General features: G+C 56.3%; 1 protein-coding gene across 4 annotated transcripts in view; it reads right to left on the bottom strand.

The window, feature by feature from the left end:
* Positions 1 to 14,231: 14,231 nt before the first annotated feature.
* DHRS3 (dehydrogenase/reductase 3) overlaps positions 14,232 to 15,861 on the bottom strand; it is a 41,042-nt gene continuing 39,412 nt past the window's right edge. For all 4 annotated transcript variants that reach the window (XM_067017102.1, XM_067017096.1, XM_059045852.2 and 1 more), the window contains one exon: positions 14,232 to 14,754. In XM_067017102.1, coding sequence (XP_066873203.1) covers positions 14,670 to 14,754 — 85 coding nt within the window. In that variant the 3' untranslated portion in view covers positions 14,232 to 14,669. The remainder of the gene's footprint in view (positions 14,755 to 15,861) is intronic.

The following is a 15,861-nucleotide window of genomic DNA, read 5'->3' as shown; positions in this document are numbered from 1 at the left end:
AAAAAGAACTTACCAAAAACATGGGAGAGCCACATGAAGGAATAGTATAAAGCCATTAAAATGAACTTTAAAGTGAGAATTTCGAAGATTATGTGGAAATCCAAAAAACATCTATTAAAGTGCTAAGTAAAAATTGTAAATCGTAAACATAATTTTAAAAACTGTGGCTATATACAAATTTGTCTGTGCTGGGTCCTGAGGACCAACTGTAGGCAAGAAAATAGTACTTGTTAGGCAGTTGGTAAATGCCCAATATATATACTTTTTCATCTTTTTCTTTCTTGTCACGACACCATCTTTTTAATAATACTAAATAAATATTTAACACAATGAGCCCATGGTTGGACCATCTGCTCTGGGAAGCCCCTGGCCCAGGAACTGTGGGAAAGGCAGGAAGCAGAAAGGTCATCAGGCCCCAGGGAAATCCCACTGTTTGGCGGGCCTGGCCTGAAAGGGAACCTGGCTCTTTGGGGGGCAGGATGCTGATGGCCACAATGGCCCATTTTTAAATAGTCAGCTCTCTTTGAAGGATCACATGAGTGTTTGCCCTCATTCATTCATTCATTCATTCACTGACTCATTTACTCATTCAGCATAGCTGAACGGGGCACGTCCCCTGGGACAGATCCAGCTGTCGTGGGGCCGTCAAGGGAAGGCAGCCCTGATATAGGGAGATGTCTGCTGAGACCTAAATGCCTTTGAACATTATTTTAGGACTTCCCTGGTGGCGCAGTGGTTAAGAATCCGCCTGCCAATGCAGGGGACTCGGGTTTGAGCCCTGGTCCGGGAAGATCCCCCATGCCGCGGAGCCACTAAGCCCATGCGCCACAACTACTGAGCCCACGTGCCACAACTACTGAAGCCCGTGTGCCTAGAACCCGTGCTCCGCAACAAGAGAAGCCACCGCAATGAGAAGCCTGCACACCGCAATGAAGAGTAGCCCCCGCTCACCGCAACTAGAGAAAGCCCGTGCGCAGCAACGAAGAGCTAACGCAGCCAAAAATAAATAAATAAATTTAAAAACATTATTTTAATTTTAAAAAGAATGAATATGTATTATTTTATAATTAGGAATCACAGAGCTAATTTTGTGTTAGGAGACAAAAGTAGGATTCCCTGAAATGGGGGGGGGGTGTCTCTTTGTAGGATAGACACATTTTCATCCTTTTCACCCTGGGTCCAGTTATCTGGCCCAAGTCCCGTGGCCCTGGTCTAGGATTATGGGGTGATGTCCATGGGGTCCATCCCCAGCAGTTCCCTGTCCACAAGCTGCCAGGCTCTCAATCCATCCCAGAAGGATCAGGCAGGAAGGAATGACTCTATCTGTGAGCAGAGCCCCTCTCTTAGGACTGCAACTCAAGGGGAGCAGCTTCTCTACATGACTGGGACCGAAACTGGATATATCTGTTCAATGGGAAAGACAGTTCTGGGTCCAACAGTGGAGCAGGCAGCTTCTCAGAGTCCACAGTCACGGAGGGATGCCCTTCCTACAGATGTCTCCGGCCTTCAGCCCTGAACGCTTGCCCAGGGGGCAGACGAAACTTACAGACAGCAGGGACCAAAGCACTCAGGTCTCCGTTTCCTCCCTGGGGCGTGGGCAGCATTCAGCTGTCTGTGGCTGCGAGAAGGAGGGCCAAGTGCTCGAGCTTCCGCACTGAGCTGCAAGTTCACCTCTTCCCCCCGCCCCCCCGCCCTCTCCCGGAGGATGCTTCCTTCCCAGGCAGCCGTATTCTTAGACGCTTCCTCAGTCTTTGGGAAGGCCAGTGTTGAGTTCCCATTTTACAGTGACCTAAACTGAGGCTTCGGGGCCTGAAGTCAGGTGCCCACGTCGCGCAGACGGCAAGTGACAGAGCCCGGGCTCCGTCCAGACCACCCACTCCCCACCCGGCCCCTCCGTCGTGGGTAGGACCACACGGTGGGCTTGTCGGCGAGACGGGCCCAGGGAGGATAATCCACCAGGAGGGCCAAGGGCAAGTGTAAGGTTATGGCCTTGGCCCGGGCTCTGACGCTTCCTCTCGGCCCTGTGCTTCGGGCGCCCAGCTCTCCACCTCACCCCACGCCGCCCCCTTGACCAGGCGGTCCCCTCCTCATCATTCTGACCTCAGCTCAAATGTCACCTCTTCCTTCAGGCTGTCACTGACCAGCCCAGTCAGTCTGATATTTGCCCAGCGGTTGGTCTGTGTACCTGCCTGTCTGTCCACCCACCTGCGGCCGTCTGTCTGTCTGTCTCACCTGCCGTCCCCTCCCACACCAGCTCTGCCCCGCGATGGTGCCCCCCACACCCCGCCTGACTCACTCTCTCCGTGTCCTCGGCGCCATGCCCAGCGCCCAGCACCCAGCACCCAGCAGGCACTCAGTCCCGACGTGCCACGGGAAGAGCGAGCAACAGGCCGCTTCCAGAGCCGCGTCCGACTGGGTGGCCTGCCCTTCCCCGCCTGGCGCAGCGCCCCCGTGCGGTCGGGCGGTGAATTTCCTCTGGGCGCCAACCGCGTGTCCAGGCTGGGCAGCCACCGGTGAACGGGACAGTGGGAGGAGATGGCCGGGGGGCCGGGCCTTGGGACGCCCCCAGCTCCGCTGCAGACCCCTTTCCTGTCACCTTGCCGGGGGTCCGCCCGACCGCCGTGCCCTCCTCGGCACACGCTTTGCAGCCTGATAGCCCGAGGCCATCTCTGTCCTCAGGCCTGGCTCCGCAAAGCCTCCGGTGACTGGCTGTTGCTTGCGGGGTGGGGGGGGGACCCCTCAAGCCCACTTTGCCGGAGGGAGGGCCTCTCCCTTCGCTCCCTGAAGATGGAGCTGGTCTCCCGAGGGGTGGCTCAGGCTGGAAATGAGCAAAGAGAAGGCGGGCTGGGTAGAGGGTCCCTAAACCTCCAGGTAAGACAACTGCCCGATCTGCCAGAATCACATGCCCCTGCCCTGGTGAGGACGCTGGTCAAGGGCAGGAGAAGGTGGGAGGTCTGTCTTTCCTGCCCAAGTCTGAACTTCAGGCTGGGCGGAGCCCTGGGGTTTCTAAATGGATCTCGGCAGCTCCTCAAAGGGCCTGCGGCCCGGAGCCTGTCCTGGGTGCTCTCCCTCCTCATCCTCTCACCTGGGGTGGCAGTAGTGGTGGCTGGGGAAGAGGCAGGTGACAACCCCCCCGCCCCCCCGAGAGGTGACAGCCTCAGGGTGGGAGCTGCCGCCACCTGAGAGTGGGCGAGGAGCAGGTTAGCTGGGTGAAAAGTTCACCGTGAGGGGAGCTGTCTGTTTCCCTCGCTTAATTTATCCACTATTTGGCTAACCTTGCTCTGAACCCAGGCCCCGAGACCCCTCTCCTCTCTCCCCCGCCTCCCCACTGGGCTTCCGAGCCCCGCCACCAGACCGCACGCCCCGTGCCCAGAAGTAGGGGCCACGCTGGCCTTGAAGAGGCCTCGGGCCTTCGGGGCGCCCCAGGGGAGAAGCTGGCGGCCCGGCCAGGTGGTTATTTATGACCTGAACCTTCCCATCCTTGGTAACCAAAATAAAGTCCGCTTGCTGGCAAGGTCCAGGCCCCCAAACGCCAGCCATGGGCCGAGGGAGGGCTCAGAAGACACCCCAGCCCTCCTGCCTCTGCCAAACACACAACTGCTCTGGAGACAGTGACCTTTCCTTGGGGGACCATCTGTCATCCTGGCCTGGGGCAGGAGCCGGATGCATGGACCAGCCGGCCGCAGAGGGGAGGCCAACCTCCTCTGGCCCCGGGATGGCCCCTGGTCCCAGCCTCCTACCTTTCCTGGCCATCCTGTAGACCCTTCCTCATCTCAGCCTCCTTTTTCTGCGGGGTGGGGATGTGAGGGGGAGGAAATAAAGAGGGAGAAAGGTGCGGCGAGGAAAGGCCAGGGAGGGTGGGGGGAGGGGACAGGGCAGCCATCACAGCAGTGACAGCCACCCCCGGTGCTGCACAAGAGTGATCTCCTGAAATCCACGTGGCAGGCTCACTCGTGGCTGAGAAGACAGGGCTGGGTTGGGCTCCAAGTGGTTCATGACAGAGCGAGGATTCCAGCCTGGGTCACGCTGACCCCAAGGCCGGGCTCTCAGCCACCGTACTCTCCCGTTCTTACTTTTCATACGTTCATTAAAATCCCTTTTTAGCAACTATAAAAGTAACACGTGTCACAGCAGCGGGTGGAAACACAAAGATGCATAAAGAATGAATTGTCCCATCGCCCCCAACTCCTCTCTCCGCACATCTCAGGGGTCTGTCCTCCGCTTTCTCCGCAGCACGCACAGGTGCACACAGGCGTTCTAGGCACAGGCACACGTGGACGCGTGGGATGTGAGCGGACGGGGAACCTCTGTTCTGTGCGATGACTGCGGCATCCCACGTCCACAGCACCCTGCAGCTACCGTACTAACAGTACAGTGTGCGGGCAGCCCCCAGCCTGTCGGTCCCGTCTCCAGTCATGCCTCAAATGGCCCGCTTCTCTACATCTGCCCCCTCCTGCTCTGGTTCACTGCCAGCTCCCAGCCCAATTACTGAACCGCTCCCCGCTTCTGCCCATGTCCCCCCCACAGTGAGTTTTCTCTGGGTCCAGAATGATCTTTCTAAAATTCAAGTCTGCTCACGGCAGTGCCCCGCTTTAACGCCTTTTCCCTCGGGAGAAGTTCCCAAATCTTTACCAGGGGCCCATCGTGTCCCCTGTGATTTGGCTTCCCTGTCTCTCCGGAGCCCCTGGGGCCCCTCGCCCGTGCACCCCTCACTCCAGCCGCTGTTCATCGCCCTCAGCTCTTCTTCAGCTGCGTCTTCCCTCTCCACTCCTCCTGTGGGAGCCCCGCCTGGGTCTCAGCTTACATGTCAGCTCTCTGGACGCCGTCCCCACCCCGTCTAACACGTCATGACTCGAGCCAGGCTCCTCTCCCCGATGGGCTGAAAGCTCAGTGAGGACAAGTTGTGTCTGTTAAGTTCACTGCCACCCGCCAGTGGCTGACCCAGGGCGGCCTTTCAGAGCTATTTGTTGGAAGCTGAGTGACAGCAAATGAACAGGGGCACACCATGCACCCATTCTAACGTTTCCTGAATCCCTTCATTCTAGGACCACCGTACCCCGGCCCCCAGAGACCACTACTAGCCCCAAATGCCTCTTGCTGCTGCTGGACTGGGGCTCCTGCCACCACGCGGGGGCAAAAACTTTGTAAGCAGCCTCAGCCTCCCTCTCCTGGGGTGGGGAGTGACAGTGCCAGGCAGAGGCAGGGCTAGACGGCGTCAACCCAAGAGATCTCCCTTCCAGACGTCAGGCGGCCCCACGAAGGACTGCCAGACAGGACTGGTCACCTGCCAAGCAACAAGCCAGCCAACGGCCCACCGGGCCACCCGCTGATTGCCAGTCAGAGGGGCCAGCAGTCAGGAGCGGGGCCGCCAACGGCCTGTCACCACACGGGCCAACTCTCTGTCAGGAGAGGCCCAAGTCCCACTCTGGGAGCTCAGGACTGCCCCTCGGAGCATGGCCAACTGCCACTCCAAAAGGCCCAGGGGCAAGTCAGAGAGTCCACCAATGGTCATTCTGGTGACAGTTGATTTTGCTACCCAGTGTCCTCTCTAGCTTCTCCTGGCCAGGGCGTCCCGTTGGACCTTGGGGAACCACCCGTCTCCAACTCTCAGCCCATGTGTTTCAAAGGGCTAGATTCCCTCACTGGCTGCAAAGATGAATCACATGACTCAGGACTGGCCAATCAGAGCATTGCATTCCTCTTGCCACTGTGATTGGTTCATGTGACTCAAATCAAGCCAACCAGAACCAATCAGAGCTAACTCTGGATGACTAGAAAGACACGGTCTCTCTTTTTTCCTTCTGCCTTTGAACGTGGGATGGTGTGAGGCTGCTGCTGCTGAGGAGACGGCTTATCATCACTAGGACAAGATGTCTGAGAATGAAGCCAGCCTAGAGGATGTGGAATTGGAGGACAGAGAAACTGGTTCCTGAACCAGGTCCTGGAAACACTGCTTGCACCCGAAACTGATTATCATTTGGCTTTCCACTTATTTGAACCAGTAAATTCTCCCTTTTACCTAAGCAAGGATCACTGTAGGTGGGACCAGCAGTTGCGCAGGGATTCTGCCGGTGTTCCGTGCTGGTCAGGGCGCCAGCCCTTGTCTGAAGCTCAGGGCGGTTCTAGGGGAACTCCTGGCTGAAAGCCATAGACCAAAAGGCTCCATGTTTGCTTTCCCTGCTCCTGGCTGCTGAGGTGTGCGCATGCGACACTGACTCCCCCAGTCAGATGTTCCCCCAGCCTTTGACCCAAGCAAGTGATGTGGAGAAGTGGGGTGGGGGCAGTTCTCTTCAGCGGCTGCAGCAGCAGGGACTCTCCAGGGCCAGCAGGGTGGCCCAGGGTCCAGACCTTCCTGTGGCAGGATCTGGGGGCTGGGGGCCATCTGTATCCCTTGGCATCTGCTCAGTTTTCAAGCCCAGTTTTTGGTCTGCTAGGCCACTCTGAGCTCCCAACAGCCTCTCTAGAAATTCTGCAGGTAGAGTCCGTGTCCGTTGCTGAAGCCACCAATCCCTTGTGCTCTCGGGGAGGGGCTGGGGACTGGGGTAAACATGGAAGGGAACGGCTCTGAGCTCGTAGACTCCAGCCCGCTTCACCACTGTTCATGCCCTGAGCTGGCATTTCGTGAACAGTTAGTGTCCCTCAAAGCACCTGGCAGAGTGCTGGGAACATTTTACGAGCTCAGAAATTGGTGAAGGGGAGCAGTTTGCTCATGGGTGCCAGCTTTGTGCCTTGGGGGCTAGAGAGAGTGTGTCTGAGGAAGGGCTGGGGCACTGAAGTAGTGGACACTCCCTCCCTCCCAGGCCCATGGTCAAGAGGGCAGGGCTGACCCCAGCGAGCTCTGCAAGGAAACCCACCTTGAACACGTCTGATCACCAAAGGGCCTCAGATACCCGCCTAGGTTGGTCCGGCTGGGCCCACCTGCAACCGGGGGCAAGCAGCTGGGCCAAGAGGTGTTGGAATCTGGCAGCGACATGGATGTGGATCAGCCAGGAAGAGTCCCGGCGTCCTGGCTGCATAGTGATGAATAATGGCAAGTATTGTACTCCACTCTCTTTACACACAGCCATCCCTTGGTATCCACGGGAGGTGGTTCCAGGACCCCCAGTGGATACCAGATTCTTGATGCTCAAGTTCCATGAATGAAATGGTGTAATATTCGCATATAACCTACACACATCCTCCGTCCTCCTGTATGCTTTAAATCATCTCTAGGGCTTCCCTGGTGGCGCAGTGGTTGAGAATCCGCCTGCTGATGCAGGGGTCACGGGTTCGTGCCCCGGTCCGGGAAGATCCCACATGCCGCGGAGCGGCTGGGCCCGTGAGCCATGGCCGCTGAGGCTGCGCGTCTGGAGCCTGTGCTCCGCAACGGGAGAGGCCGCGACAGTGAGAGGCCCGCGTACCACAAAAAAAAAAAAAAAACAAAAAACATCTCTAGATCACTTATAATACCTGACACAATGTAAGTGCTATGTAAATAGTTGTAATATAATGTAAATACTATGTAAATAGTTGCTGGGCCAGCGAATTCAAGTTTTGCTTTTTGGAACTTTCTGGAATTTAAAAAAATATATTTTTGGTCCATGGGTGGTTGACTCAGCGGATTCGGAACCCGTGGGTATGGAGGGCCGACTGTTCTAGGCTTCTTATTCAAGAAGCTGTGAAACCCAGCGGTTAAGCACAAGGGCTTTGCAGCTAGACTCTGGGGTTCAAACCCCAGCTCTGCCACTTACTAGCAGTGTCATAAGCCTCAGGTGGATGGATGACTGCATCTCTCTCTGCCTCCATTTCCTGTATTGGAAGGTTTTAATTATTAAATATATATGAAGCCCCGAGGGTCTATTATGTACCAGGCACAATTAATTTATTACTTTTATTATAAAATATAGAAAACATAATATAAATGTATTAATTTATAATACACTTGGTATTTTTTAAATTTACTTGGTATTTAATTATAATTTACTTGGTATTTATTAATACCAAGCACACATGCATTAATTATTATGTGTTTTACTCCCTTGATTTTCACAAAGAGCTCAATAGAGGACAGGGCTATTGGTCCCATCCTCCAGACGAGGAAACTGAAGTTCAGGGAGGTTAAGTTACCTGCTCAAGAGCCAGGGTTTGGAATCTCAGCCCGAGGAGCTGAGATCCAAAGTCCAGCCTCTCCCCTTCTCTGCATGCTCCATGGCTCTGGCTCCCCCAGGCCGGCAGCTGGCCCTCAGCCAGTGGGGACCCAAAGAGGCTGAGAAGGTGAGAGCCAGGCCAGAACCCCCAGCGAGAAGCCCACCGCTATGGGGCGTACCTCGTGGCATTTGGGGGAGGCTCTGCCTCGTCTCACTCTTCACAGGCCAGGGCTGTGGACATTAACGGGGCCGTGGCCAGCGCCGGGCCCTGGCTCTGCTCAAGGTCCCCAGGGTGACCTCCCCAAGCAGGATCCAGTTACATGGAAGCAGCAGCAAGGAACAAACACAGCTTGTGCTTCCTCTGAGTGCTTATTTCCTTTGTCTTGTGAACATTGAAAAATGAAAAGAATGATCAGGATTTGTTTGGGGGGGGGGTGGTGACAGGATGGGTAGGCAGGCCAGAAACTTCTGCAGCATTGGCTCGACTCGCCAAGAGGGCGGCATGAGGAAGTTTTCAAACCGAGTCCAAAGAAAGAGAAAGTCAAGTGGTGGCCTGGCCGGCCCAAGGCGTCTGAGTCCTCCTGGATCACTGGCTTCTGCTTGGGGGTCAAGGGCCCACCCCTGGGGGCAGAGGCTTCATGCCCGGATTCTGTTCCTGGCCTCTCTGTCGTCAGACCACCGAACTCCTCTGCCCCAGTGCCAGTAATTCCGGCTCCCACCGTTCCGGGCTGTGATGAAAAAGAAACGAAGAAAATGTGCGCAGACCAGAGGATTTCTGCTGCGGGCGAATTAGCTCCTTGCCGACATTTGCAGAAATGGTTTTGGTTGTCCCAGCTAGGAAGGGAAGGTGCTACTGGCACCGAGTGAGCGGAGACCAGGGAAGCTCCAAACTTCCTACAGAGCACAGGACGGCCCCTGACAGAGTGCCATCGGGAGACATGCGGGGCTGTTGCCTGAACGTGTAGCCATAATTGTTGGCTTTATTATTCAGGGGCCCGTGTGGGTGTATTACATACAGGAAGGTGCTTGTGATGTGGACTGCCTCTGACAAAGGTTCTGCCCCTCTTCACTCAGACGGCAAATATTTACCGAGTGTCGCCTGCACCTTGAACTCTCCTAGGTCCTGAGAGAAAGTGGACCTGTCCTTGGGCTCCCGGAGTGGCTGTTGAGAGGGGAAGAGACAGCCAGACAGACCAAGAGAGCAAGCAAGTAATAAAGACCGGATACGCCGGGGGAGACGACCGTGTAGACGCATACACGGGAGGTGTTTTCAGCCACGCAAAGGAACAGAGTCCTGCCACGTGCTACGGCGTAGAGGATGAACCCTGGAAACATTATGCTAAGTGAAAGAAGCCATACACAAGAGACCACATCCTGCGTTGATGCTCCAAAAGCTGTTTGTGGCGACAGTTGCACAACCCTGTGATACACTAAGCACCGTTGAACTGTACGCCTTCAATGGGTGAATTGTGTGGTATGTGAAGTATATCTTAACAAAGCTGTTATACATAAAAATAATAATAATGGCAAATGGTGAGACGGGTGATGAAGGAAACAAGGGAAGGCTGGGATGGAGCAACCCAGGCCACGGTGGGCACGTGGGGCGTCTCCCAGAGGTGACACCTGAGGCTTGCAGGCGGGGATGGGGGGCGCCCGTGCAGAGCCCCGGGGGCTCCTGGAGGCCGGCCTGCGTGTCCTGAACTGGACAGGGGCCCTGGGCCTGACCATGCCGGACTGGACCTGGTAACCTTAGCTCCCTGACACCTGGCCTCAAGGGCCTGTAGAAATACTCCGTCACAGCTGCTTCAGTGCAGAGAATTTGGTGGCCGCCCAGGTCACACTGCCGGGGACCGGCTGCTTTCCCTCCAGCCAGTCTGGGAGGGTGGCTCTCTGAGGGCTCTGCCTCCGAGGCCTGCCATCCGCCCGAGGGGATCCGCCCGCCCAGAGCAGCTTCCCAGCGGGGCCTCGCAGCCGTGCCTGGGGGGACTTCTGTGTTTATTTTCCTCCCGAGCCACTGAGGGATTTGGGGGGCAAAAGCCCTACCCAGAGCCAGCCATGATGGGAGGTGCCAGAGAAGTGTTCCCACCCCTGCACCCTGTGTGCAGGAGGACAGCAGCTCCTGTTCCCCATGGAGCACCTCCTCCCCCGTCCCCTCGAGCCCCTTTGCTCTGCCCTCCCCAGGGCCTCCCCAGCCCCTGCCCCCACTGCCCAAGTTGGGGTCTTCTGGGCTACAGTCTCCTCCCAGTCCAACCACAAGGGAGCCAGCCAAGCGTTGAAGGGTGCTGCTATCACAGGCCAGGCCAAGATGGCGGCCCCAAGATTCCTGGGGGGCAGCCGGGTCCTGGCGGGGAGCCGTGGGAGCTGCCAGCACCACATCAGCCCCTTGAGTTTCCCAGCGCAGGAGGCAGGAGGGCAGGAACGGCTGGTCCATGCTGCACGTAGGAAAGGTGCCATTACACACAGGAGGTCACAGAGCCAGTGGGACTCCAGAGTCTGGATTTCTCCCCCCAGGTACCGGTCCTCCCACCTCCTGGGGAGCCTCCTGGCCTCCTGGTGGGCCGGGAGAAGCTGGGAACCAGGGCTCTGCTGCTTTGCTGGAAGCTGAGAGCCACGAGGGGGCCACGAGGAGTGCGGGGGGCACAGCTGGACCCTACACGGCTGAGGGGCAGGGTCCCCCAGGCCCCGGCTCTGGGCCATAGCAGGTGGCCCTCAGTTTACGAAGAGAAGTGTGTTAAGGAATGTTAATCAATCGAATCTCCGTCTAACAGCCCCAGTCTAAGGTGCAGTGACTGGGGTGCCCACGAGCTGTTCCAGGCCTGCCTTCTGTGTCGAGGGACATTGTCACCTCCTAGCTTTGCCTGAGGGGAGGGCTGTCTGTGCATAGATATTCTCTTCACTTAGACCTCTGGGCTCTTATTAATGACGCCCGCCCACTCCCACCCCTGCCCCATTTAAAAGGCCTTTCTGGAAAGTTGGAGAAGATTCCTCAGAATCAATCCCAGATGTGTGGGCAGGAGGGCCCCACCCACCCTTCAGTGACCTCCATGCCCACCCCCTCCTGCGACTGTTCTTGTCCCTCCACGCTGCTCGGCACTTGGGCTGCAGAATGTGTGTGTTTGTGACCTAGTTCTTTTTCCGTCCGCCATCAAACTGGGCTGTCCCTAGGGGCATGGGCTGTCCGATTGGGGGGGGCTGGGCTGAGCCCTGTGGTCGGCCCAGGAGCTTTCTGTCACCCTGGTCCCTCCCGACCACCTGTTTGGCCTGAGGAGAAGGGAGTCCACTTTCCAAGCCTCTGGCCCTGGCAGCAGGACAGTGGCCACAGGACTCCACTCCAGACCACTTGCCGGGCCAGATAGCCTGGTCCCCTGGAACCATGCCGGGCTGCGCTCCGGTCTGGCGCCTCTCCCTGCCCACTTCCAATCTGGTTCTCTTTGGAGATGGGGAGGACCCCAGCGGGGGCAACTGGGTCATCTCCCAGGGCCCAGTTTTTCTTTGTAGGGTTGGCACGTGCCATTCTGCACCTCGGGGGATTCAAGGAGCCGGAGTTCATTGCTTGTCACTCTCCTTTGCTTGGCTAAGCTAAGGGACACCAAGCTAAGGGACAGAATTAGCTCTTTGCTTTAACTCTCAAGGCTCCCCAAGGGGCTGAACCATCGGGGGAGGGAGCAGGAGGCGGCCTCCTGGGAACCTGCCCAAGGCGTTTTCCCTGGTTCCTCTGGGAAAAGATCCAGAAAAAGACTGAAAGTATCCCAGCATAGAGGGAGGGGGTAGGGAGGGACCAGGCCCTGCCCGGCTGTCAGGAGAAGCCCTTGGGGCTCTGGGAAGACACGAGGTCCCCCTGAAGCCAAGACGGCGATTCTGTTCTCAGTGGGCCCTGGGGAGGGCTGGCTGGGTCTCATCGCTCCCAGATCCACTCAGACCCCTGGGGTTCTCACTGCATTCCCGGACTGCAGGCCAAGTGCCCAGTTTCACGGAAGCCTCAAGAGTCAAATCCTCCCCAAAAGGCTGTGAGCCAGCCTGTGCGCACGGAAATGGGCCGCCTCTCAAGGATGGCCAGAAAAGTCGGGGCTCAGCGGACAGAACCCCCTTCCTTCCTCATCCATCCCTGACCACTGAGATGTGCCACCCCTAACTTACCTCCTGTGACAGCCAGTGACAGGCACCTGGCCTGTGGTGCCGGGACAGCAGCGGGGCAGGCCATGCCCAGTGGACCCGCCCACGTTGTGTCCACACGCCAAAGTGGGGTGATGGTGTGGGTGTGGCCCTTCTGGGCCCAACCCCCACAGGCTGGACCCCTTCAGGAGCTTGCCCCGCCCCCCACACGTTGGTGACACATGCCCTCAAGGACCAAAATGAAAGCGACGAGTCCTGGCTTGGCATCCCCATCACTTGCCACAGTAAGTGAGGGGGTCAGGGAGGGCGGGGTTCAAATTCCGGCCCCGGTGCTCACAAGCCCTACACACTTGGGCATACGATTTCCCTGCTCTGAGCCTGTTTTCTCACCTCTGAAGTGGTCTTTCTAATACCAACCCCCTGAAAGGTCAATACCTCTTTGGGGCTCTGCTCAGAACCTGGTGTGTATCACCTGGAGGCCACCCCATCCCAGCGCAGTATCTGTCTGCCTCTTCCATCCTCTGCCTACATTTCCATTTTTCCTTCTATTCCTATGGACAGCTCCTTCCACGGCGTGGCAGATTGCATTAAAGTTCAAAATTACTGACCACTCCTCCGGGGGGATCGCATGCCCAGTGACATCCTTGGAGCGCTTGACTACATGACCTGCCCTGGCCAATGGAATGTGAGCAGAAGTGATGCGCGTCGTTTCCAGGGAGAAAATTTCAGAGCCAGCGCACAGGTTCCCAGGTGTGTCTATTTCTGCCCCAAGATGACATCGTTCCAGATGGAGGCTCCTCTGTCAGCCGGGGCCCTAGAGTGAAGAGGACACGGAGCAGAGCTGCAGCCACCCTCCAAGGACAGGTGGCAATTGTAACACAAGCTCCGTTGTTGGAAGCCGTGGACACCTGGGGGTTGTATTTTGTCTGATACACATTGTACCTCTTGGAAGTCTTTAAAGGGGTTCCGAGAGCTGACTTCTGTCTTCCACTGCTGCTCGGTGCAGTGGATAAATAACAGTTAAGATGTTAAGCTTCAGGGCTTGGCGGCTACTCAGTAGGTGCTCAATAAACAGTGGATGTGGTCGTGACTTGGCACCTCTGCCCACAGACCAGACTGACCACCAGCTGAGCTGCAAGCCTACTCTTCCTCTCGTGTGAGTTGTGCAAAGTTGCAGGCTTGGTGCAAAGCTCCAGCAAGCTTCTCCATTGAATTTGTGCCTGTGGTCTTCTCCATCACCTCCTGGAACCACTGCCTGCTCCCCTCCCCCACCCTGCCACCACCTGTGAGAGCTGTGTGGATGGAGGCGACTTAGATGAAGTTCCATTGTCCACCTGTCCCCCGGCCCAAGGTCAGGTTTATTAAGCTTGCTGCAGCAGGAGAGAATGCACACCAGAGGAACGCTGGGGCATCTCTCCCCACATCTCTTGGCTGTCATTTTTCTCCATTGACTGAGCCCACGTTAATCCCCTCTGCCGTTCCAGACCTCCCTCTCCTTTGCTATTTCACTTCTATCCCCTGCAATCAAATCTGGCCCAGGGGCCCATAGCACCCCCTCAGCACTGGCCTTGTCGTGCTGGTGGTCTTCTGAGTTTTGGCTTCTCAGCAACTTCCCCTCTCAGCACCCAGCACATGGTAGGTAGACAGTAGGGGCTCAATAAAGCTTGGTTCTGCTCTGCTGAGTTGGTGGCCTGGTGGCTGGTGGGGCTGTGGAAGGACAGAGAGCTGGTCTCTGCAGACTAGGTCACTATGGTCCTACCAGGGATGCAGGTAGGAAGGCAAAGTGCCCCCCAATCCATGGCTGCCATGTACCCCCAGGCCTGGGCTCCAGTTTCTCTCCTGATCGCTGCCTCCTTCTTGCCTACTCCACTCCCGGCAGCTGGGGCCCCTGAGCAGACCAAGCCTCTCTCAAAGGATGGGGTGTTGTGGTGGGGTCTGGTCCCTTCCTCAATGCCCACTAAGGACCAGAGGTCAAGGATTTCAACAAAGGAATTCGCAAAAGCCATCTCTCTTTATTTTGTATTCCTGCCGTTCCACCAGTTTGCACAAGCTGCGGATGAGTGGATTTTGGAGGGGAAGGAGGAGCGTGTGGGCACAGACCCTCCCGGAAATAGTCTATGCACATTGCTGAGGCTGGTTAGACTTGAGAAGCAATATAACAATAAACTCTACAGAATCAGAAATGTACAAAAGTGTCAAGGCAGCTGCTGGCTGGTTTCTTGCCTCCCCACGGGGGTCAGAGTTACACCCATCAGTCCTGTGCAAAGGTCCTGGGGCTGGCCTGGGGGCGCAGCCAGATTCCTCCCCAGGAGAGGAGCAGTCCTGCTCATCCAGCAGAAGTGTGTCAATGGACAGGCACATGGGCGTGTGCCCAGGTGCCCATGCCCCCTCAGGTTCTGTGGCTTTTGAGCCTGTCTCTGCATCCTGCCTTTATGTTCGCCCTTTGAAAGTGTTCATGCAGGTGTAGGTTCCTGAGAATTTGTGGATCTCCTCGAGGGCAGCCTGTGGGAGTATGCTGGTGGAGTGGGGAGGGAAAAGAGAAGATGGTTAGTGGGGAGACCAGTGGCCGGGTCACTGGTAGCCACACAAGAGGTGTAGTAAAGTGATGGTTCCCATAAGCTCTCCCCACCCCTCTCTCCAATATACACCAGCTCCCCCGACAAGCCACCACTACCCACCCCTCCATGGAGGAAGGGCTTTCAAGTAAGTAGGTAAATAGCTATTTACAAGGTAAAGGGTGGATGTTACAAACTTTCAAAGCCACACTCTTAGCATTTTAGGGCCCATACGTATCTCAGAGATCAATTAACTCCGAATGCCACTTATTCAACAAATATTTACTGTGTGGGGCTGAGGAGTTAGGTACTGGGTGTCACCTCCTCTTTTTTTCCCCATGTATTATTTATTAAGCAGCCACACTGTGCACATGATACAGTTGATACCAAAATCTGTCCTCTCTGCCATCTCAAGATTCTCAGCCAAGTTTGTTCCGCTGCATAGTGATGTTTTCCTATAGCTGGGACCTCAGGTTTTACTTCTCCATCCTTTATGTCCCTCCAGATAGTAAAACACCTGCATATACCTTCAGGCCTTGTGCTTCAGCATGACACAATTTCTTGCTTCTTGTAGGAAACTTCCCAGACTCACCCCTAGGCCTTTCCTGGGGCTCCCATAGCTCTGTGCTTCCCCAACAGGCCCCGGAGTTGTGCCTGCTGTTTACTTGTCAAGCCCATGGGTGCCTCTGTGGTAGATATTTCATCTCCGATCCCGGCACTTAGCACAGGGCCCAGTATAGAGACGCCCTCAGTTCCTCTGTTGAATGAAATTGAAGGGCCCTGGCCCATTCTAGTTGCAACATGGGAAAGCCTCACTTCCAGCTGGAGCAATCTGGAAGGCTTCCTGGGGGTGGTGGCAATAGAGTTGAGCCTGTGAAGATTTCTCTTGGGGAAGGTGAAAGGGGGCGCGGTGCAGGGAATGGGGAGCTGCTGGCCTCTGCTTCTTGTGGGAAAGTAGTGGGGGATAGAACAGAAAATGTAGGCTGGATGCTTACTGTGGAGGGTGCTGAGGTGTTCTAGACAAACTAGCTTTTCTCTAGAATGTCCCCGAAAGCTTCCAAGAAGCT

This window comes from Kogia breviceps, chromosome 1 (genome assembly GCF_026419965.1).
Source record: "Kogia breviceps isolate mKogBre1 chromosome 1, mKogBre1 haplotype 1, whole genome shotgun sequence".
Classification (NCBI taxonomy): Eukaryota; Metazoa; Chordata; class Mammalia; order Artiodactyla; family Physeteridae; genus Kogia; species Kogia breviceps.
The sequence above is the reverse complement of the archived record's forward strand: the minus strand, read 5'-3'. Positions and strand labels throughout refer to the sequence as shown.